We start from the raw sequence: 19,650 nt of genomic DNA, 5'->3' as shown, positions 1-19,650 counted from the left end.
AACAGGAAATTCACATCATGGACGTGCAGCAGACAAACCGTAAGATGCTGGACCAGAATCTCTGACGATTTTTTCCAGCACCTTGTTCAATCTGTGCCACGAATAACTGAGGATGTTCTGAAGACACGAAAGGGGTCCAACCCAGTACTTGCAAGGTGTACTTAATAAAGCATAGAAATCTCTGCCTTTCATGAAACTTTTGGTTTATTATGATGTTTAAATGCAAACTTAAACATAAATTGTATCAAAGCTCTTGGTAATAAAAAGACTAAATGACTGCTCTTTTACAATATCAGTTTACATGATAGTAAATAAATGAAAACGGATACAGATGCACATATAAGTGAGTTTGTTTGAATTTGTATTCATAACACTGTTTTTGATGAATTTCTTTCAACCATCTATTTTTGTCACATCTGTTTTTACTATTTGTTCATCTAATTTCACAGATGAGATAGAGGGATACTTGTTAAGCAAACATTTGATGGCAAATGGCTCTTAAATGTGAATATTTTGCTCTTTTTCTGTCCTACCTTATGGCAAACTGTATAAGCTTTGGGTTGAAGCATTGGTGGACTTTCTAAAAGACATTTGAGGATGTTTCTTGTTGCTAAAGCTATAGTGACTGGGCATATCTGAACATTAAGAGTTTTAAGGCGCCAAAAATGAACTTTTGTCTGTGAAGACTAAAGTTTTTATTTAAGACAAAAAAATAAATAAATGAATGAGAGGTAAAACTTGAGGGGGTAGGGACAAATAAGTAAATACTTCTGCCTACTCCTTTTCAAACAAATAATGGAATGATATTTTGTAATGATTGTGAAGGCACATGTTTGAAATGTTTGAAATAAAAATGAACTTTAGTCTGTGAAGATCAAACTTATTCCAATTTGTGAGCCTCTTTTTCTGAGTGACTGCACTATCACTGCAGTAACTGCCAAGTAATTCATGTATGAAAGAATAAATCAATAAGACGCTGCTGAGCATTTGTCTTTCAAAACCACATCTTTTTATTTCATGCACAGCTGAGAACATAAACCACAACAGCACCTCAGAGTAACTTTACAGGTTTGACAGCACCAGTACAGAAGGCAGTTTTAATTTGCTGAACAGCAGAAAAAGAAAATAACCAAACTGAAAAAAAAGAAAGCATTTAAGATCAAGCTGTCACCACTTCACCCTCAGTTACGGGCTTTTCTTCTTCCTTTTCGGAATCAGAGGAGGAAGAAGAGGAGGAGGAAGAGGAAGAAGAAGAGGAGGAGGAGGAGGAAGAAGAGGAGGAGGAGGAATCCTTCTTAGTTTTGGACTTCTTGGACTTTTTAGATTTCTTCTTTTTAGCAGAGCTGCTGACTGCAGCCTCTTCCCTGCTACTAGCATTTGAGTCAGCCTGGATGGGGGGTTCCTCCTCCACTTCAGGAGCTTCTGGGGGGGCTGATTGATTAGAGGGAGCGCTTTCTTGTTTTGCAACTACTTCTTGTTTTATTATTTCACCCTGTTCCGGAACGTCATCTTCTTTAGTTTGTTGCCCTGTAAACAAAAAGACATATTTTAGAGGTTACAAATATGCCTTTAGTCAGTTAGTTCCTGTTACCTGTTTATGAGTTTGCTGAGAATCAAAAATATTTGGTTTAATGGTGATTGATTAGCTTTTGAAAATAATTATTCATTGGATTAAGATGTAGAGTTAAAATATGGTGTTATTGCAATGGTCTAGTGCATTTTAGTGATGCGGCTAGCTTTAAAGAGGTAGTTTAGAAATGTTGGGAAATGTGCTTATTTTCTTCCTTGCTGATGCCTAATGCTAGTTAGTGTTGGCACCAAAAGTATCAGTGGGTGACACTATGGAAGCTTTTTTATGCTACTAAAAAAGAAAAAAGGTGAAGACTTTTGGTTAATATCTCCAAAGTTTTACTTAATGACTCAGTATTTTGAAATTTTGACCATTCAAATTTTCAGATTAGAGTCTCAATTTTTTTAAAATAAATAACTCAAAATTTCAAATTTCAACTTTACTCAAACTTTGAGTTATGCATCCCAAAACTTTGACTAAACTTGAAATTTTAAATTAGGTATGTTGAAATTTCAAGTAAATAACTAAAATTTCAAATTTTCAGGTACAAAATCAATTCAACTCAGAATTTTGGTTAATATCTCAAAAAAATCTGACTTAATATTCACATTTTGAAATTTTGATGACTCAAAATTTCAAGTTAGCTATCTCAACATTTTGACATAATGCCTCAAAATTTGAAGTTATGTATCTTGAAATTTCAATTTAATAACTTGAAATTTTGAATTGGCCAACTGAACATTAATCCAAATTTTGTGGAGGACTTTTTTATAGTAGCAGAAATCAGCTTCCATAGTACACAGCTATTTGTACACACACACACACACACATATATACACACACACATATATGTATATATATATGTATGTATATGTATGAATGTATCTAAGTAGGTGATTCATTATTTTCTTTTTGCTAAGCTAAGTTAAGCTAACTGTCTGCTAGTTATACTTAAGGGACTAAAGTAAGACTTGTAACTACCTTCTCATCTAATTCTTGGCAAGAAAGTCAGTAAGCATACTTCCCAAAACTGTTAACTCAGCCCGCAGTGATGCGAAGGTAGCATTTAGATTTTTATTTTTGATTTACTATTTTTCTGTAATTTCCTATTTTTGTTCACATTTAGAGTCCTAAAGGGAAGACAAGGGTCAGATTCTGGTATCTTTACTTTGTTTCCTGTTGGAGTGGAGTCATACCAAACTGAACGCATCATAGGCAGTAACTGACCCAAGTCTTGTTTAGCGATATGAATCTTGCTGATCAGGTCTCGGCACGTGGATGCGTGACAGACACGTTCATTGTGATTTAACTTTTTTTTTTCTTGGCAGATCCCAAACTTACCTTGCGGTATTGCATCCGTTAAAGCAAACTCTGCGCTGTCAGGGAAGAAAAGCATAAAGAGCTAACACACCAAGTGGGAAATAAGCACACAGTGCCAACATTCACATGGTGTTTTCCCTTAATGTTGAACCGTAAAACTACATTAGGTAAAGATTTGCAGGCTAAAAAAAGCCCTTACCAGGAAATTACAGACATTAAAACACAACGTGGTTTCACCTTAAAGCAACAATACAGGAAATATAAAGAGAATAGTGCCTGTTTTCATTCTGAACTACTTATTTTATAGCTATTTTGTTACCAACTGCCCTCGCCAGAAATGCTTTTAACAAATAATCAAATTTATTAAAGATTTATTTTCATTTTCTATAACTAACTGAATTAAATTAAACAAATGACAGCAGATCTAAAGATCTGGTTTCATATAAGATGTCAGTCCTTTGGGTAAAAGTGCTGTGTTTTACTTATTATGTATGGAGGTAAAGCACCACATGACTAAACAGACACTCTGTTCTGCCAGCAGGCAAACCTGTTTTATACCCGCAACAGGTTTAAAAGTAAACAGGATGCACCTGCCATCATCCTTACTTTTCAACATCATCAAATAAGCGAGAAAGAAGTTCTTGGTACTGTTCGAGTTCCTTCTCCAGCTTCATCTTGACAGACAGCAGGTTTTTGTTGGCGTCTAGCTGCAGCTCCACCTGTTCCCTCACGTCTCCGAGGTCCTGCTCCAGCCCATGAATGATCTTGTTGGATGGCTCCAGGCGATGACCATACTCCATTTTGATGTTTCTCAGGGTTTGCTCCACAGTGCGCAGCTACCAATGAAAAACAAACCTTAAGAATACTCGATATTGATATTTTGTTCATGTTTTCTGTTTCTGTGTCAACCAAAGACAAACGTCAATCTTGTCCTGATACTGAGATTGTGTTGCATGATTTTGTAATGTACTGCATTTGTACAGTCTTGTATTCACTCTTGTGCGCTTACCTTGTTGTTCTTGGTCTGAATCTGAATTTCCAAAGTTTGCTTCTGTTTCTGGAGATCTTTGAGCTCATTCTTTCCAGACTCCAAGGCCTCAGTATTCTGGGCCTCTTCCACCTTGATGGTTTCAAACTGGGGGAGAAATAATATGATGAAAACAGTGAGATAAACTGAGACAAGGAAGCACATCATTCCCAGCTTTAATCTTCCATACCTTGTCTTTGTACCATTCATCTGCCTCCTTCAGGTTCTTCTCAGCCACTTTCTCATAATGTCTGCGGACATTCTGGACAACGTCACTCAGGTTGTTGTCCTGGGACTTAATCTCCACTGTCACATCTGAGTCCTTGATCTTCTCAAGCAGAGAATCAACCTCCTGCAAGACAAACACAAGTTACAAGTTTCACACAATACAGCACTGAGCGTGTGACTTTTAACATGCTGGTTTTCCTCCTTACTTTCTTGTGTTCCCTCTTGAGACGCTCAAGCTCATCATTAACCATTTTGATCTCTTCCCTCGTCTGGTCGCAGCTCAGTTTGGTATCATCTTTGGCCCTCTTCAGATCCTCCAGGTCCTTTTCTAATTCTTTGCATGCCTTATTCTCATCATCCAGCCTGCATCAACAGAAGGAGCCTGGCTTCAAACTTCACAAACGCTACAAATGCTATGTTGCTGTTACAAATTTGTCGTTTATTTTCTGAGCCCTTGCCTGGACGGCATTCACACTCACTTGTTCTTGAAGTCTTCATTTGCCAGTCTGTTGTTATCAATCTGCAGCAGCAGCTTTGCATTGTCATCTGTGATGTCTTTGATCTGATCAAATAAGGATATGCATTAATAGTTAGAATTTAAGATTACATTAAAGAAAGTATAGTCAGAAATTTATTTGCATGTTAATTCCAAGAATGAAAGAAATCTGACCCACCTCCCTTTTGAGGTTATCCAGGGGTTTCAGGATTCCATCCCAATCACGCCCCTCGGGTACTTTCCTCTTGGCCAGGATGTCGTCGATCTCTTTCTGCAGATCGTTGTTCTCCTCCTGAAGCTGCTTCACTCTGTTCAGGTAGCCGGACAGCCGATTGTTCAGGGTCCGCAGTGTCTCCTTGTCGCCACCGGGAGCGACGAGAGTTTCCGGGGCGCTCGGAGCCTGGGAGGCTACGGGCTTGGCAGCAGCTTTATGGATGGGAGCCGAATCTTTTTCTGTCTGGTTGCCCAGCACTTTGCGCAGCCCATCCAGGGTCGACACGGACGCCTTGGCACCCCTTCCCCCGGCTCCACCAAACATGCTGGCAGCGCTGTTTGAAGGCATGATGATCGTTGCTGGATGAAAGAGTGAGAGAGAGCAGACACTGACACCGAGCGTCTAAGGCGCCTGATGGAGGATGCAGGTAGTTCTTATACTTGTTTTTTCGCACGAATCCGCCCCCCAGAGACGCCATTGGCCCCGGTGCTCCTGGACAGACTGGTTTAGAGTCGAAATTCAAGTATTTCACGTTGACCTTTCCATTTAATATCGCACTTGTCCTCTCGTGATTGGACGCACGCAGAGTTTGGGGCAGGTGAGGGGTTGTACCTGTCCACCTATAAAGAAGGTGATCTGCAGGGCTGCAGGCGCCTTCTCCCCTCACCTGTTCAGCCACACTCCAGCTCTTCGCTTCAAGCTTCAGTATGTCCAAACCAAGAGACTACAGCAGCCAGTCCTACTCCCCCAGCAGCAAGAAGCCGCTCAGAAGCGTCCCGACCGACAGAGTCGATTCATCGGGAAAATCCAAGGAGAAGAACGAATTGGTTGGACTCAATGACAAGTTCGTCGCGCTCATTGAAAAGGTTTATTATTATTATTATTATTATTATTATTATTATTATTATTATTATTATTATTATTGTTATTATTGTTGTTGTTGTTGTTGTTATTGGGTTGTTGTTTTTGTCTTTCTTGTTGTTCTTATTTGTCATAGTGCAACCTTTTGGTTTATAATGACATGCCAAAAATGCTTAACTGGGTAACAACAGTTGAATAATAAGTAAATAAATCCAAATCTGATGAATAAGCAGAGACAGAATAAATAAATTACGCGCACACACAAAAACATCCTGTTTATTTGTCCTTCCGTCTCCGTCTTCGAGGATTATGTTTTTTGTTATATTTAAATGTTACAAGTCTGCGTCTGCGCGCTTTGTTTTTTACATTTTAATTATCATTAATTTTTGGATTTTTCACTTATAATTATTTTTCTTTTTAAGTGCTTTTACTGCGATTTGAAAAAGTGCAAATGGCCCATGAATAGTGTTTCCTGTCGGCTCAAACCAATTATGTTACCGGAGGCCACAAAAAACAAGTCTATCTGCAGTTCATTTTCTTCATATGCACATAATCAGAGATAGGCCTGCACGTAGGATGCCACCTTGTGGAAAAATGAGAAAACGTCAACGTCTAAGGTCAGCAGTGAGTCGCCATTATCACGTGCAGTATGGAGATTAAGGATTCCACAGAGACACATTGTTGTGATGCATTCCTACCCATGTTGTCTGTCTGTGTCTTGTAGGTGAAAAACCTGGAGAATGAGAAGAGAAGACTTGAGACAAAGCTGAAGATCCTCAGGGAGCAGGAGGACTACAACGGGAAGGTTGAGTATCTTGTGAAGCAGCTGGAGAACGAGCTGGAGCAGCAGATTGAAAGCTTGAAATCCGACCAGAACAAACTGCAGCCTGAGCTGCAGGAGATCCAGGACGAGGTGGACAATACCAAGGAAAGGTCAGCAAATCACAGGGCGGCTGATTTTACTGAACATGTTGATTGTTGCAATAAAACTTGTAACTTCATCAGTTTTTCACCTTTTTATTTGGAATTGGTTTCAGGTATGAAGACCAGTTGCGCCAGAGAGGTGACCTTGAGAACGACTTTATTGTGTCTAAAAAGGTACTGTGAGCTTTAAAGTTTTATTCATCACTGTGTCGTCACTGGAGGCACATGTATGTATATTTAATGTGTGTGTTACAGGAAGTAGACGAAGGCCACTTGGAGGCAGTAGCTCTGGCTGTGGATCTTGAGGACCTGATGAGAACAATGGCCTTCCTCAGGCTCGCATTTGATGAGGTAATGAAAGTGATGAAAATCCACTTAGTGACACTGAATTAACAGTATTGGTAATTACAAATGACAGGTGGTCTAATAAATTTGGTGTGTGGGTCTTTTTCTTTGTCTCCACAATAACTCACTGTCTCCATGTCTGCCCCTGCAGGAGATCAAGGAGCTGGAGTCACGCATCCAGAACAAAACAGTGGTCCTACAGGACAACACCAGACGTTCTCTGGACATGGACCAGTTCATCAAGGCCGTTGAGAATCAATATGCTACCATGGCTACCCGCACCAGGGAAGAGGCTGAGCAGTGGAACCAGAGAAAAGTATTTTTCTATGATTGCTTATATGACATTCAGTCTTACCGCAGATGTTTTGAGTATTTGACCTCCCTGTTCCCACTTTAGATGGAATCTCTGGTCCAAACTGTAGGAGAGCGCGAGCAAGAAGTGCGTGACATAAAGAGGGAGATTTCAGACTTGCTGCGTCTCATCCAGAGGCTTACAGCAGACCTGGAGAGTCTCAGAAGGAAGGTTGGTTCCCCTTAGATACATTATTTGGACAGTATTTAGTCAGCACGCACGTTGTCCATCTAGTCACTGCTGATGTTATCTTATCTCTGTTTTCCCATCAGGAAGAGGCCCTCATGAATGACCTGGATGGTGCTAGAAAAGAGGGTGAGGAAAATCTCAACAAGGCCCGGGAAAATATCGCTCTGCTGGAAGATTGTTTGAAGCGGGCCAGGCAGGACTTGGCTTCACTGATCCGTGATCACCAAGAGCTGCTGAACATCAAGCTGGCCATGGACATCGAGATCAACACCTACCGCAAGCTGCTGGAGGGCGAGGAGCAGAGGTATGTAAACAGAGGGAGCATCGAAAAACCAAAGAGAAAAAATAATAATAAAATACCGTATTATCTAAATGTAGTGCTTGTACTAATATCTGTGTCTGCTCTATCTCCAGAATGAGCTACCTAATGCGCCAATCAGGTGAGAACCTTTGTTGTCTACTGACACATAAGTGTATACATTTTTATTCTTTATTTTACTAATTCTGTACAAATTTCCCTTTAATAAAATCAAAAGTCTATATCTTCTAAAGACAGTGGTTCCCAATAGTTGTGGCTCAGGATCCCTTATCGTGTTCTTTACTCAGGAATAGTTGAGTGAAAATATGAGTGATGATTTTATTCGTCCTTTTTTTTTAGTGTGAATATTGTTGGTGCTAAAATTGCAAAAACGGAGTTCTGACACTTGCAGAATATTGTCCTCCAAGCCCCAGTGTGGGATCTGAGCTCTAGCTTCAAAACCACTGAATATAAAGTGATTCATTTCTTTCTAATAAACCACTAACAAAGCTTTGTCATCCAATAATGCATTACTGCTGATCAATGTGACTATTTCACGTGTCCAAAAAGGCCTCAATTTTGGTCATCCAGTAAACCAGTGATGTCAGTAGAAACCAACAGAGAGAGTTAAATAAAGCAAAACGTTAACACATAAAAAAAGATCAATCTAAATTGAAAAATCAATCAAAAGCGAGCCAAACCAGTAACATCCATTTCACACATATCAGCATTCTCATGCTTGATTAATTTTTTTCATCCTACTAAAATCAAACCTCTTTTTTGCTCAGATTTCTAAAAACAAACCAACCAATCCAAGTCCTTACTTGCACGCAGACGTTCACCTGCCGCCGACGCGATACGTGCCAGCCAAACCGAAAGCCACCGAACCCACCCCTGTCCGGGATATCGCCGTCACCACGCCCACCATTGCCCCGGACACCACTATTGTCCCACCAGTGTCCCCTGCCACCAAGAAGCGCCTGTTGATCCGGTTGGAAGTGGAAGAAGGCAAACTTGTGTCTGAAAGTTACCAGTACACTGACTGATTGACTGGGACTGTCTGTCATGCCTCTGTCTGCAGCGTTAGAGTATGTCAGCTCAATCAGTCAGAGTCACCGATGGGGCTTTAAGCCTGTCCCAGCTGACATGGTGCCAGAAGAAGTGTGCCTGAGCTGGTCCAATCCATCACAGGCCGATATCCGCAAACTGTGAATCAATGTGAATGAAAATGTGAAACTAATTCAAACGAAGTTAAATTTATTTAAATTAAATATCCAGATTTTTTTAAATTTGTTTTTTATATATAATAATCTTTTTTAGTTTGTGTGCTTTCTGGAAGAGTGAGCAGTAACAGCAGCTTCCCGGCAGGTTGAACGTTTGCCTAAAAATTGTGCGTGAATGTGTTCGTGTCAAGCAGTGTTTCTGGAAATGTTTTCTTTTCTTTGTTCGCATTCGTAAAGGCTTGTGGTGCTCCATTGTAGTTTTGGTTTTTTCTATTTCTCTTAAACATTTGTGAGCGAAATAGGAATCGGGCAGCTCTCTGTAAAAACACTGCAAAGGTTTCTCAGCGACATCAGCAGCAAAATAAGGAACTTGGAGGTTTAAAGGTGCAATTAAAGGAGTGGAGAGGACATATATGCATACGTTTCTTCATAGAGTGACAACAGGGCTTGGAATGGCTTTTCATGCAAAAACAAATCAGAATATTTCAGTGGTGCTGTAAGCTGTGCATCTTTACACAATGCTGCAAAGGGATGTTTTTTCTTATGTGTGTGGGACTTCTTACCTCAGCTTATGCCAAAGTGACATCTATCATTTGGGTGAATGTGTGCAGCGCAATAGCAATAAAATAATTCATGAAGCAAAAATGATTAATGTGTCTGCTGTCTTAATTTCATACTTACTAAGGCACAAAATTATATAAACATATATCCAACCCAAATTCTGGAATTAACCAAGGAATGATCTATTATCAGTGCAGTGATTCATATGTTTCAGCTGACAACAGGTGGTTTACTAGCTGGGCCCACGTCCTCATTTTAGGTTTGACAGCGTTTTGTAGTAGATAAAGGCGAGTGGCTTAAACATGAATTGATCTGCGGTTTGGCCTAACAGCTATTCAACACAGTAATAAAACCTGGAAGGATAATGGTGAAGAATCATCTGTGAGACAGAGATTTGATTAAATCAAATTGTAAGAAATCAACAGTAGAATTCAAAGTTTGGTTTAATAGTGAATGTAAGAACATTTTCATGCAATGTACGGCCTTAAGAAAACACTTATCAGTGAAGCCAATGAGAAGGTTTCAGTTTAGGGAACATAAATATTGGCGTTGGGAGCAGTGGAAAAAAGTTGTTGCCTGATGAGTCGGTTCAGAAGAAAAGTGACCAGTAACGCCTACCAGGCAATCCCGTAGGGGCACTGGGGCAACTACCTTTTTTGGGGGGCACCTTGCCCTCTGACTCCTGTGGATATTCATCAGCCTGAGCTATTTAAAATGAATCATGTCCAACTTATGAACAAACATCTTTTGAAAGCTGCGACAGGGTCTCTACATTCACGTTGGAGCATTAGCAGACCCACAGAGCCACATTAATGAGACATAATGTCACATCCCTGGCATTGTGTTGTCTTTGTTCTGCTACTCCAGGTTTCTAGTTTCCTTATTTCGTGATTTCGTGTCTCTTCTCTGTTCTGCGTTTCTGTCCTTGTTATAGTTTCTGCATCAGAGTGCCTTCAGTCCTCACTTTTCAATTATCTTTTCATTTCTTCCTGTTTCACACTGCGGGTTTGTCGTCTCGTGTTTCGGTTTTGCTTCCTGGTTTTTGTTTCCCTGCTGTGGGATCATCTGCTCTGCCGTCAAGTACATTTTACCTTTACTCGTGTTACCTTCGTCTAATATGTAAGTTTGTCTGATCATGTGAAACATTTAGGTTTAACAAATATACAAAAATAGGAGATCAGAAAAGCAGCAAACACTTTTTCACACCACTGCATATCGCTGGGCTCAGTCTGCACCTGGGTCCTCTCATTCTTCAATGACAGAAAATTTATAAGGGTCTCAGCAAATGTGTTGTTTACTATAATATCAAACTACTTATTAATAGTTTGACATTATATTTATAAAATCTCCAGACCAGAGATGTCAAACTCATCTTACATCATACACAGCCTACTTTCCACTTTAGTGGGCCAGACCAGCAAAACTCCCTTTTCTGCAGTGTAAAGATGTTTAACTACACATTTAATCTAATTTAATATCAGAAAAAGAATTGCAATTTTAACAGGAGGTCTTGGTTTTTCTACATGATAAAGAAATGCTGCTGTAGTTAATGAAAACAATCTATCAGTACACATAAATAGATGTGTAAACTTACAGAAAAGGTTCTGGTAGCGTACTAACCAGGCGCTCCTGCAATTACAATTACAGAAGAGTAATTCATGTTTAATAAATCAGAATAAAAAATATTACTATTATAGAAACCTCGGTTTTATTGTTTATCTGTAACGTTGGTATAGTATGAATGGTTATGGAGGAGATCTTTATCAGCAGGAGAAGCTGTAAAAACACTGAACATACAGGTAAAAGTCCAAAATGTGTGCCCTTGTTTACATTTTCCAAAGATGACCAGTGGGCTGGATTTAAGTCTTTGCCAGGATAATTCTGATTCTGGCCCTCGGGCCTTATGTTTGACACCCTTGATTTAGACACATTTAAAGCCCGGTGCATATGTTAGACGAATATATCAGCAGGTCTCCAGCTGATTAAGATAAAAGTGAGTCTTTAGCAGATTAGCTGGAGCCCAGCAGTCCCTGTTCCCTCCTTCCCCTCCCGGTTCTCCTCTGTCTTTCTGATTCATATGTACATGATATTCCAGTCTGCATAACCACTGGAATATCCATTGGAACATGGCTTAGCAAGGCACCTTCCCTCGACTCTGGCTTTACAAATGTCAGTTCAGTTCAACCTTCCACTTAATTTGATTTGAGTCTCTTTTCCACCCGCATACTGTTTGCAGACATTTAAAACCCCATTCTGATTGACTGGGGAATCAAGCACCGCGTGTTCTGTTTAATCAAGCCTCAAATACAAAGCTCGTTTCCCCTGGATGGATCTAGAGGCAGCAGATGTTTCTCGTGCCACCTTTTTAAAAGGATTCACTACTTGCAATGATTTGTCTCATAAAACAGAAACCAGAATGTTGTAGTTTTGTGGATTTTTATGTAATAATGATTTTTTTCTTATTATTTTCACCACGTGTCTCTCCCCTGTGTGTTTCTGTATTACGGACCCATCTCCCCTCTTGAGCTTGCATATCAGTACATAGATAAATACTGGTGAGGGAAGTAGCAAATATTACGGGGGAGGGGTGCCAGATGGAAAAAACTACAATTTGATGTCCAGAGCGAGCATTACAATGAGCTATGAAATGTACATCTGACACAAGGACACTTCAACAAACCTGCAATTAGATTGTGTTAGAGAAGATTTACACCCAGCTGTGATATTCTGCAGGCACTCACTGTTTGCAGTAATACAATTCAAATAAACAGCATACTCGATAAACATCAGTGTGTTAGTAAGCTGACATTAGCAGTTGTACCAAAGTGGTCGTGTCTAATTAGCTTCAAGGTTGCCAGCAATTTCTTGAGACCAACAAGAGATGGTGGTCTTTGACTTGCAACATGGTGATAATTCTCTATTTTAAATCCTCCTCTGAGTCATGCCAACGGGATTTAAGTTAGCCATTTATATTTTTTTCCAGGGCTAACAAATAGAGCCAATAAGGAAGAACTAATAATTGCAATGGCAAAAACCTGTCAGTCCCCATAGACTCCCATGTTAAAATTTCCAGAGCTCCAGCAGAAAAAAAATAAATAAATCAGATTTTGCAGGCATTATGGACACGTGACACTGTCAGGCCAAGTGAATATGCCTAGACACACAATCCTGACCATCTGTGTGTCTAGGGCTAGTCCTGACCATCAAGCAATCACCGGTTGCTAGGGGAGAATTTATATTTTATGGCCAGTTGACAAGTGGTGTCTGGAGGTTGTTGGCAATAAATCTGAAGACAAGTGCTAAAGCCACTATGCAAAAAATGTGTGAGATGTTGTTTGCTGTTGCTGTGTGAAATTGGCCACAAAGAAGTATACAGTACTGTACCAAAAGCCTTCTTGCAATTACTTTGGTCACTAATAGGTCGCCAGAAATTCGAATTGTCTGCAAAGCACCTGCCAGGTACTCTCTGAGCACTAGTAGAATTGCAAAAAGTAAGACAAATGGGAAATGGAGACTATTTGCATTCAAGTAAAAGTTACACCTCATGTGGGCTCCAGCACTGAGGCAGAATATTTATTTTGAAAGCAAATGATTACTGTTTCCAGTTTTCATTAAACCTTTTTGAGTTTCACTACTGTTCGGCTAGTAGTTAGTGAGGCTTTGCATACAAGTAACAAGGTTTGTGGTGCAGCACCCTGAATGGAAGAGTCGCGTCATCTCCATTCACTCCAATGGACCATTTTTTTACAACAACAGTGGACCGTGGAGCCTCACAATAGTGCCAGAGGTTAGCAACATACGCTGGCCGTACCATCAAAATATAGCTGCACAGAAGATTGGGATATACTTTTTAAAGGTAAGATGTTTAAAAGTAAAATTCCATGCTGTCAGTACACTCTGATAAAATTAACTTGTGCCATACAATGCATGCCTAATATATTGGTAGGTCTACCAAAACATTAGGAGATTTAGATGCTGTAAAAATCGACGACCTGTCACTTGATTTAAATTTGCTGCGAAGCACAGCTGGAACTATTTGAAGTCTCCTTGTATCACATGACAATTCTAACCATAACCTCTCTGACACAGCTTACTCAATGGCTCTACCTCTGTTACCAGTTTTACCTAGTGATTGCTAGCAATCTTGAAGAACCACTTGGCAACCAGTTAGAAAATTCTATGTTTCTGACGACTTGACAGATGATTGATCAATAAGTTCATTATGTCATGAGAGACAACTACAAGGTTGAGACAATTTTGACAAACAGCTACATGCAGCTACATGTTAGCTGTGTGCTAGGCTACAGCTAATTTGAATAACAAAACTGAACCACAATGCTGTTGGAACATTTTTAAAAGGAACTATCTGAGAAATAATTTGCTGTACTAACACCCCATCCAAGAAGTTTGTTCTTGAGTTTTGGTGAGTGAATTTGTTGCACTTATTTTAGTGAATATGTGTATCTGTGTGTTGGACCTGTAAAGTCTACGATTCACCTTACTTACCAAATTTGCTAGCCTTAGTTGATAACCTAGCAAACCACAATCTCGCTCAAAAATGTTTTCTTCTGTATGGAAAAATGTGCATCTTTTAGCGATTTTTTATTATTAATGCTGAAAGACACCAGTCGCTTAAGAATAGAATTAGAATAGAATAGAATTCAACTTTATTGTCATTGCACATGCACAGATACAGGGCAACGAAATGCAGTTTGCATCCATCCAGAAGTGCTTTAGTGATATAGATATATTACAATATATATTAGCAATAATATAGATATGTGAGTATATTACAGAAATGGGTCTATTATGGTATGTTATAATGTACACGGTATGAAGTATGTTGTGAATATTCTATAACTATAAGTATGTACAGGCTGTAGTGAGTACAAGCTATGTACAGGATATGAACAGGATATAAATATGAAAAACTATACAGAATATGAAATAAATAACTTTACAGAATCTGAGATATACAGCTATACAGAAATGGGAACTATGCAAGTTGTAAACAGTTGTAGGATTAAAGATTATCGAATGTACAGAATGATTATTTACACAGAGCTATACAGTAGTGCAGTTAAGATAAGTGAGGGTGTAGATAGTTTCTACAGAGGCTATATAAAGTGCTAGTGGTTGTGAGTGGTGGTTCAGTCCATGTTATTATTGTGTTTGAGGGTACAGTTGTCCATTGTGGGTGTGTGTATGTTCAGTCCATGAGTTTAACGTGGGTCAGATGTCAGGAGGCAGAGTTCAGGAGTCTGACAGCTGTGGGGAAGAAGCTGTTCCGGTACCTGGTGGTCTTAGGTTAGGAAAATTCAGAATACTTTAAGAATATAATGGAATTGTACCAATTTAGAAAGTCCAAGCAGAACACCAAAAACTGTTTGTCCAAAATGCACGTAAAAGGCTTTCAGAGGAAATGTTTATTCTAAAGTTCTAAGAGGTAACGTAAGAGGTTCACCTATAGTTTCATTTACATAAGCAGAACATATTTGTACATGCACAAAAACTAAGATTTCTATAAAAAACACAGAGTCATTGTCTTTATATTAGTAGTGCCTTACTTCTGTGTCATTCTAAACTGCATAAAATACTAAAAAGCGGATGTATTTCTGGGTGAAAAGTTACCTTCTTCATCTTTGTGAGCTCAATTTGTAATATTTAACATAAGTCAATTTAAATACCAGTGGAAAAATCTGTGAAAAGTTATCAAATGAGGATAGTTTTCTCTTTTAAAAAAAAGAAAAAAAGTCCTGCAAAATGTCTATTACAGACTAGGTCCTTTGTTTTCAAGATGGTTAAAATTCCTTCCAGAACTTAATCTGCAGAATAGCAAAACTGAGCACTTTATTCACTTTTATACTTCTTTATTCTTATTTGGTTCCAGTCTTCATCTTTCTAGTTACCTTTGCTAATATGGATATGCCTAACAATGGTAACCTTTAAGAAACTGACACTTCAAAACCTAGAAGTAATAGTGGTAGAACATTAGGGGACTTTTATTTTATAAAACACTGATAAATAAGTGTCCACGTGAAATGGTAAACGGCCTGTATTTATATAGCGCTTTACTCGTCCCTAAGGACCCCAAAGCGCTTTACGCATCCTGTCATCCACCCATTCACACACACATTCACACACAGGTGATGGCAGCTACATTGTAGCCACAGCCACCCTGGGGCGCACTGACAGAGGCGAGGCTGCCGGACACTGGCGCCACCGGGACCTCTGACCACCACCAGTAGGCAACGGGTGAAGTGTCTTGCCTGAGGACTGTCCAAGCCGGAGCTCGAACCGGCAACCTTCCAATTGCAAGGCAAACTCCCAACTCTTGAGCCACGATCGCCCTCTAGTAGATGTGGGGGGGTTTTCTGCTGTAGAGCCATATTTCTTATTTCTCTTTCAGCTTTCTGTAGAATATATTGATAAATATTTAGATAAACCAGTATCATTTCAGACTGTGGCTTCCTCTGATGCCTGTGTCCTTGGCCTCCACCTGTCTCTGAGTTTCTGGAGAAGTTTTAACGCAGGTTCTGTGTATTGCCTGTTGGCCAAGCCCAGCACAATCGGCACTACAGCCATGCTTCCGATACCAGTGCAGGACAGCACAATGTGAGTGGTAGAACTCCGCTTGGGGTCGCTGACCACCAGTGCTATGGAGACATGCATGTAAATGAGGTAGGGAACCCAGCAGGCGAGAAAAGTCAGCGACACTGCTACCACGCAGCGCGTGTACCGCAGGTTCAGCTTTTGCTCCTGGTCAGAGGCCTGACTTCCTCGCTCCACCGAACGATGGAGGCGGCATATGTCCTTCAGCTGGCCTCGGGTGATCCACAAAACATGGCCGGTCATGGCGGCGATGGCCAGAATAGCAGGTAAAACAAGTCCATACACCTCCAGGAAGATAAATGCATTGGGGAACACCCTCCTGTACGAGCAACAGCTGGTTGTATTTGCTAAGCAGTTTGAAAATGCCGTTAAATTTTGGGTACTTTCGCAGCAACTGTTAAAATCTGACCCTGTCCAGTTATTCCAGCCAAAGGCAGGTAGAGATGCATACAAAAGTGCCGGAGTCCACACCACAAGCAGCGTTAAGGGAAAACTGCGATGCATCCACAGGTTACTGTAATGCAAGGGGTCAATAATGCATATGTAGCGCTCATAGTGAACCATTACCAGGTTGAAGAGGAACGCCAAGAAGAGGAAATTTGGGAACACGTGAGCCACCAGACAGGAGCTAAAACTTAAATGCCTGTTTAGACCCATCAGCGGTATGAACGGCAGTGCCACGCCCGTACACAAGTCGGCTACTAACAGGCTGAGGAAGAAGTAGTTGGGCGTGTTGTGGAGTTGGCGGTTCCAGGAGATGCCCAAGATGATGACGAGGTTGGCCAGGATGATGGAGGTCGACAGGGGAATGGTGATGATGTAGATGAGTTGCTCTTCAGAGAGCAGAACATAGGAGTCGTCAGAGTCCATCGTTAGTCTTTATAAACAGATATCTGCATATGAATATGCAGACTCTGTCAGCAGGGGAAAAGATTTTCGGTATAAGCTGCTCGTAGTTTGAATATCACTGACCAGTCTTGTGTAAGCAGGACTGGATTGCTTTCAATTAAACAGTCCACTAGGAGACCAATGTCAAAACCACCTCTTATCATATATCAGCAAGTTAGCATTTTAAGCTTAATTCACACTGAGAGTTTGCCCCATGAGGTTTACTCAAACTAGCTAACGGTTCCCAGATTGACCGATTGTAGGTGACTTCCTTCAACTTCCTCTCATCTGCAGCCACCCTGTCAAGGTACCCTATAAGGAATGAGAAACAATGATAGTATAAGCAGAGGAGACCACAAAAACTGAAAAAAAAAAAGGTTAGACGTGAGAGTTACATGTCTGATGTAAGTTAAGTCTGATGTCTGGAGTACATGCGTCTGTTATTTGTGGAGAAGCATAAGGAGGCTTGAAAAGGGAAAGAAATGCAGGTGAATAAAGATCAATTATTAACAATTTGGTTCCTTTTCTGGTTTCAGAACAGGAAGAGAATGATGCCTGAGCACTGAGTAGATAAGGATTAACTGTAAAAAAGTGTAAGACCTACTAGAAACAACATAAAATAAGTTCAAAAGCAAAACTAACCAGAATTTGACCTATGATAACAATAAACAACAGCCATGCCTTGTTAGTCTTGCACAACAGTGTATTGTAAGAAAAATGATTTAAAAGTTTCCCATTTGTTTTACAGGGACACAATTTTAGTGCCTTAAAGCAAGACTATGTGTCTTAAACTTTTGAAGTAAGACCTAAAAGTTATTTCAAGCTTTTAACCAGGTCATTTGAGCCTACGTGGTCACCACAAACCTCCAGAGGCAACTCGGGCCTACTGCAAATAATGAGGTAAAATTGAAATGGATTTATTCCCTCTATGGAGGGCCGATGAGGAATTTGGTCTTAAGGACCAAGGAAAAGTCGGAACGCCTCCAGAGCTAAAACAGACTGAATGAAAATCTAAGCACATTTCAATCAGATGAAGTTGACAAGAAAGTGACAAAGTGGAAAAGGAAATTAGCGTGAGTACACGCTGTGCACATTCAGCGCGCTTGCTATTTATATTCAGATCTAGAGATCGCATTTTTCTCTCGTATGAGTGAGCAGCTGAGTTAGACGGGCAGTCCGACAAAAAAAACCTCACTCACAGCAAGTTAAATGAGCAAGAAAAACGGCGACAGCTGTAGCCTGCAACGCTGGATACGAGGCACATGTCATTTAATAATTCATCAGCTGGGACTCTGCAGTTACAACAGCTTTTGTGTGTATTATAATTCACAGAGTGATGCATATCCTGTCACAGTTAGTTTATAGTCAGGGGGAAATGTGCAGATTCTCACAGTGACCTACAATAAACCACGCCTATGTGCTGCACGCATGTTTTATATCACCTGGTTTAAATCCTTTGAAAATAAAAGTTTTATAGCCGTTCAAAACAGGAGCATTTTCTATAACCGTCCAACACTTTTTACACTGTGATGCACTTTATGTCTGACACGTGAATGTTTCCAGCATTCACATACATGTAAAAAACTCGGTGATGGGACTTTAATGGTATCAAAGTCCTGTTACAGTCTTAGCAAACAGTCTTTAAAAGCTCTTAAAAGGCGAATACACAAAAACACATTGATTTTTTTTAACAACATCGCCTTAATGTGTTGCTTTCTGAGAAGCTTTGAGGGCTTCTTGAAATTATTTTTCAAGTCATTTTCCAGAGCTTTAAAAAGTGCTCGGGAGCAAAGCCAGTCATGCACAAAATAAAACTGTGTTGTTTTAAACTGTAGATTTTTAATGGAGAAAAATATTAGATCACATCAGAGCAGCACTGTCAGCAAATAACATGTCAGTGCATAAAATATGTTTCTGAAACAACAAAAACAAAAGCATCAATAAAGCCTTTACCTTTTTGTGATGAATAGTCCAGTCACGTATGTTTGTGAGGAGAATTTAAAAGTCCACTCTCTTCTTCTGGTAACTTATTATTTCTCCTTCGTATCATCCCCAGCAGCTATAAACACTAACGAGATCCACCATAAACTACTTTCTTTACCCTTTAAGATCTCTTCAGTGAACCTGACCCCAGCAGCCTTTGCAAAACCTAACCACAAACTAAAAAAGAGGCAGAGTGAGCAGCCAAGTGTGTGGCTTCCTCTCTGATACTTTAAAGGGGAAGTGCCCTCTAAAAGGAGGAGGCGGCAGTTATGCTAAAAGTGTCTTTTCCTGAGGCGGAGCTGCTGAGGATGAGGCCCCAGAGCCCACTAACCGTTGACCAACTAATTCAATTTTTTGTTGGCCCTTACATTAATCAGCCCAGATATTTTGCTCCACTGTTCATGAATGAAAGAGGATAACACTGTTATCACTGCAACCTTAAAAAGATAAGAACATTCCAGGTTACTATCAGCCGGCATGGCATGTGAACCACCTCCATTTTTCCATTTCAGCTAAAGCAAATAAGGAAATTAAATCAGTTTCTTTTATATATCAATGT

General features: G+C 40.0%; 3 protein-coding genes across 5 annotated transcripts; 1 reads left to right on the top strand and 2 right to left on the bottom strand.

The window, feature by feature from the left end:
• Positions 1–986: 986 nt before the first annotated feature.
• On the bottom strand, positions 987–5,311 carry LOC309700022 (keratin, type I cytoskeletal 18-like). 2 transcript variants are annotated; one of them, XM_082523359.1, is made up of 8 exons: positions 4,820–5,311; positions 4,625–4,707; positions 4,352–4,508; positions 4,108–4,269; positions 3,900–4,025; positions 3,497–3,726; positions 2,912–2,946; positions 987–1,527 (listed from the first exon to the last, which is right to left on the bottom strand). In XM_082523359.1, the coding sequence occupies exons 1-8, from the start codon at positions 5,201–5,203 to the stop codon at positions 1,160–1,162; spliced, it is 1,545 nt and encodes a 514-aa protein (XP_082379485.1). In that variant the 5' UTR covers positions 5,204–5,311; the 3' UTR covers positions 987–1,159. The 2 variants fall into 2 exon arrangements, with proteins under 2 accessions (XP_082379485.1, XP_082379486.1); XM_082523360.1 differs by lacking the exon at positions 2,912–2,946 and having other exon boundaries at positions 1,395–1,527.
• A 152-nt stretch (positions 5,312–5,463) lies between these two features.
• On the top strand, positions 5,464–9,695 carry LOC309700023 (intermediate filament protein ON3-like). Of its 2 annotated transcripts, none has more exons than XM_082523362.1 (9): positions 5,464–5,721; positions 6,441–6,649; positions 6,754–6,814; positions 6,896–6,991; positions 7,137–7,301; positions 7,383–7,508; positions 7,610–7,830; positions 7,941–7,966; positions 8,659–9,695. In XM_082523362.1, the coding sequence occupies exons 1-9, from the start codon at positions 5,563–5,565 to the stop codon at positions 8,868–8,870; spliced, it is 1,275 nt and encodes a 424-aa protein (XP_082379488.1). In that variant the 5' UTR covers positions 5,464–5,562; the 3' UTR covers positions 8,871–9,695. The 2 variants fall into 2 exon arrangements, with proteins under 2 accessions (XP_082379488.1, XP_082379487.1); XM_082523361.1 differs by having other exon boundaries at positions 8,613–8,730.
• Positions 9,696–15,583: 5,888 nt separating this feature from the next.
• Positions 15,584–19,405, bottom strand: LOC309699737 (G-protein coupled bile acid receptor 1-like). Its single transcript, XM_082522895.1, has 2 exons — positions 19,062–19,405; positions 15,584–17,420 (listed from the first exon to the last, which is right to left on the bottom strand). The coding sequence occupies exon 2, from the start codon at positions 17,088–17,090 to the stop codon at positions 16,065–16,067; it is 1,026 nt and encodes a 341-aa protein (XP_082379021.1). The 5' UTR covers positions 17,091–17,420; positions 19,062–19,405; the 3' UTR covers positions 15,584–16,064.
• Between the last annotated feature and the right edge of the window lie 245 nt (positions 19,406–19,650).

The sequence above is a fragment of the Aulonocara stuartgranti genome (assembly GCF_965226115.1).
Source record: "Aulonocara stuartgranti genome assembly, chromosome: 23".
NCBI lineage: Eukaryota > Metazoa > Chordata > Actinopteri > Cichliformes > Cichlidae > Aulonocara > Aulonocara stuartgranti.
Note: the sequence above shows the minus strand (reverse complement) of the source record. Positions and strands in the feature narration are given on the sequence as shown.